At 46.4% G+C, this 1,444-nt stretch overlaps 1 protein-coding gene across 1 annotated transcript in view; it reads left to right on the forward strand.

The window, feature by feature from the left end:
- tec (tec protein tyrosine kinase) overlaps positions 1-1,444 on the forward strand; it is a 25,022-nt gene that overhangs the window by 13,234 nt on the left and 10,344 nt on the right. Inside the window, exons 4-6 of the mRNA XM_008436104.1 lie at positions 829-957; positions 1,221-1,264; positions 1,350-1,441. Of these exons, the coding sequence (XP_008434326.1) occupies positions 829-957; positions 1,221-1,264; positions 1,350-1,441 (265 nt within the window). The remainder of the gene's footprint in view (positions 1-828; positions 958-1,220; positions 1,265-1,349; positions 1,442-1,444) is intronic.

The following is a 1,444-nucleotide window of genomic DNA, read 5'->3' on the forward strand; positions in this document are numbered from 1 at the left end:
ACTTGGTCAGCTGTATAATGGCTGGTGGAAAAGATAAAGTGTTTTGTTGTTGACTTACCGTCCAGAAACCGAACCGGTTCATCTGTTTGCAGCCATTTTAATGTAAAAGTGTAAGTTTGGAGTTTGGGGGCGTGGCCAGCAGCAGCTTGCTTGGATTTAAAGTGACGAGACACCTTAAAGCAGCTCAGTCTGAATGATTTATTACATAAAAACTTATTTTCATGYTCTTTCTAGGCCATGGAGCTATTCTAAGTTGTATTTACAGCATCTGCTGCAAAAGTACAAAATCTTACCAAGTACTTTTGGTTTGTTAGGAAGCATAATGAATGGGTCACCTTTAATCTCCCCTGATGTTGGGCAGTAAWGGATGCCGTTGTTCTGTAGCTACTGGACCGGATGAGGTTCTGTTTACCTCCATAATGTTTTGTTTGATCACGTTCTGATGATCATGGCGTTGAGGGCGGATGCTGTGAAACGTTTTCACACTTCGAACCGCACTCTGAGGCTGGTTTCTCTGCAGCCCCCTCTGTTTCCACTGCACTGYCTTTCTTYCTTTTTAGCTCAAAGCGCTAACTCGGCAGGAAGTGGACCCTCTGTCTGCAGATTGATCTGGTTTGATTTTTAAACACAGATCCGCTGCAGTCGGTCAGTTTATCYGTTTCGACATCAAACCCCAAGCATGAAACWAAATTTATACCCACTTAATTTGTTCACACAAAGACAAAAAGTGATTTAGAAAGGCAAAAAGTTATTAAATCAGCAGAAARATCCTATGTTACTCTTAGTTTTTCCTTCAYRTGATCTTTTTGTTGTTTTTGCTGCTTCCAGAGATCCAACACAACGCAGGCGTGCTGCTAAAGTTTCACCCCCAGTTCTGGCTGGAGGGCGTCTGGCTCTGCTGTCGCCAGGCAGACAAACAGGCGCTGGGCTGCGAGGAGTACAACCTGTTAGGAGACAGTAAGACCCGCCTCATGATGACACTTCCTGTTCAGTGTGACGCAGCATCATCAGTCAGTCAACTYATTTAGTCAGCTATGGTGCGCTTCTATGCATAGAAAGTTGAGTGGAAGGGAAAATGTAAGCTATATAAAAGTGTAACATTTAAAGCTTCTTGAGAGCCATTCAGCTTGAGGTCAAAGGTCGCAGTGATCCCGCCAGGAAAGACGAAACGGRAACATTGAAACTTTCTGCTTCACTGACGGTTTCTGTTCCTCTTCTAGTTTCCAGAAAACCTTTGCCTCCGATTCCTGGGCAGGAAAACACGGTGAGTAAACAARTCGAGCAGCAGCAGCCGATGAATCAGGAGCAGCAGAGACGCTGACGCAAACACTCCGTCCTGCTGTCCGCAGCGCCGGCCCCGTCCTCCTCCTGTCCCGCAGGACGAAGACGAGGATGACGAGGAGGTGGTGGTGGCCCTCTACGACTTCCCAGGGATGGAGCCGCA

This window comes from Poecilia reticulata, linkage group LG18, assembly GCF_000633615.1.
Source record: "Poecilia reticulata strain Guanapo linkage group LG18, Guppy_female_1.0+MT, whole genome shotgun sequence".
NCBI lineage: Eukaryota > Metazoa > Chordata > Actinopteri > Cyprinodontiformes > Poeciliidae > Poecilia > Poecilia reticulata.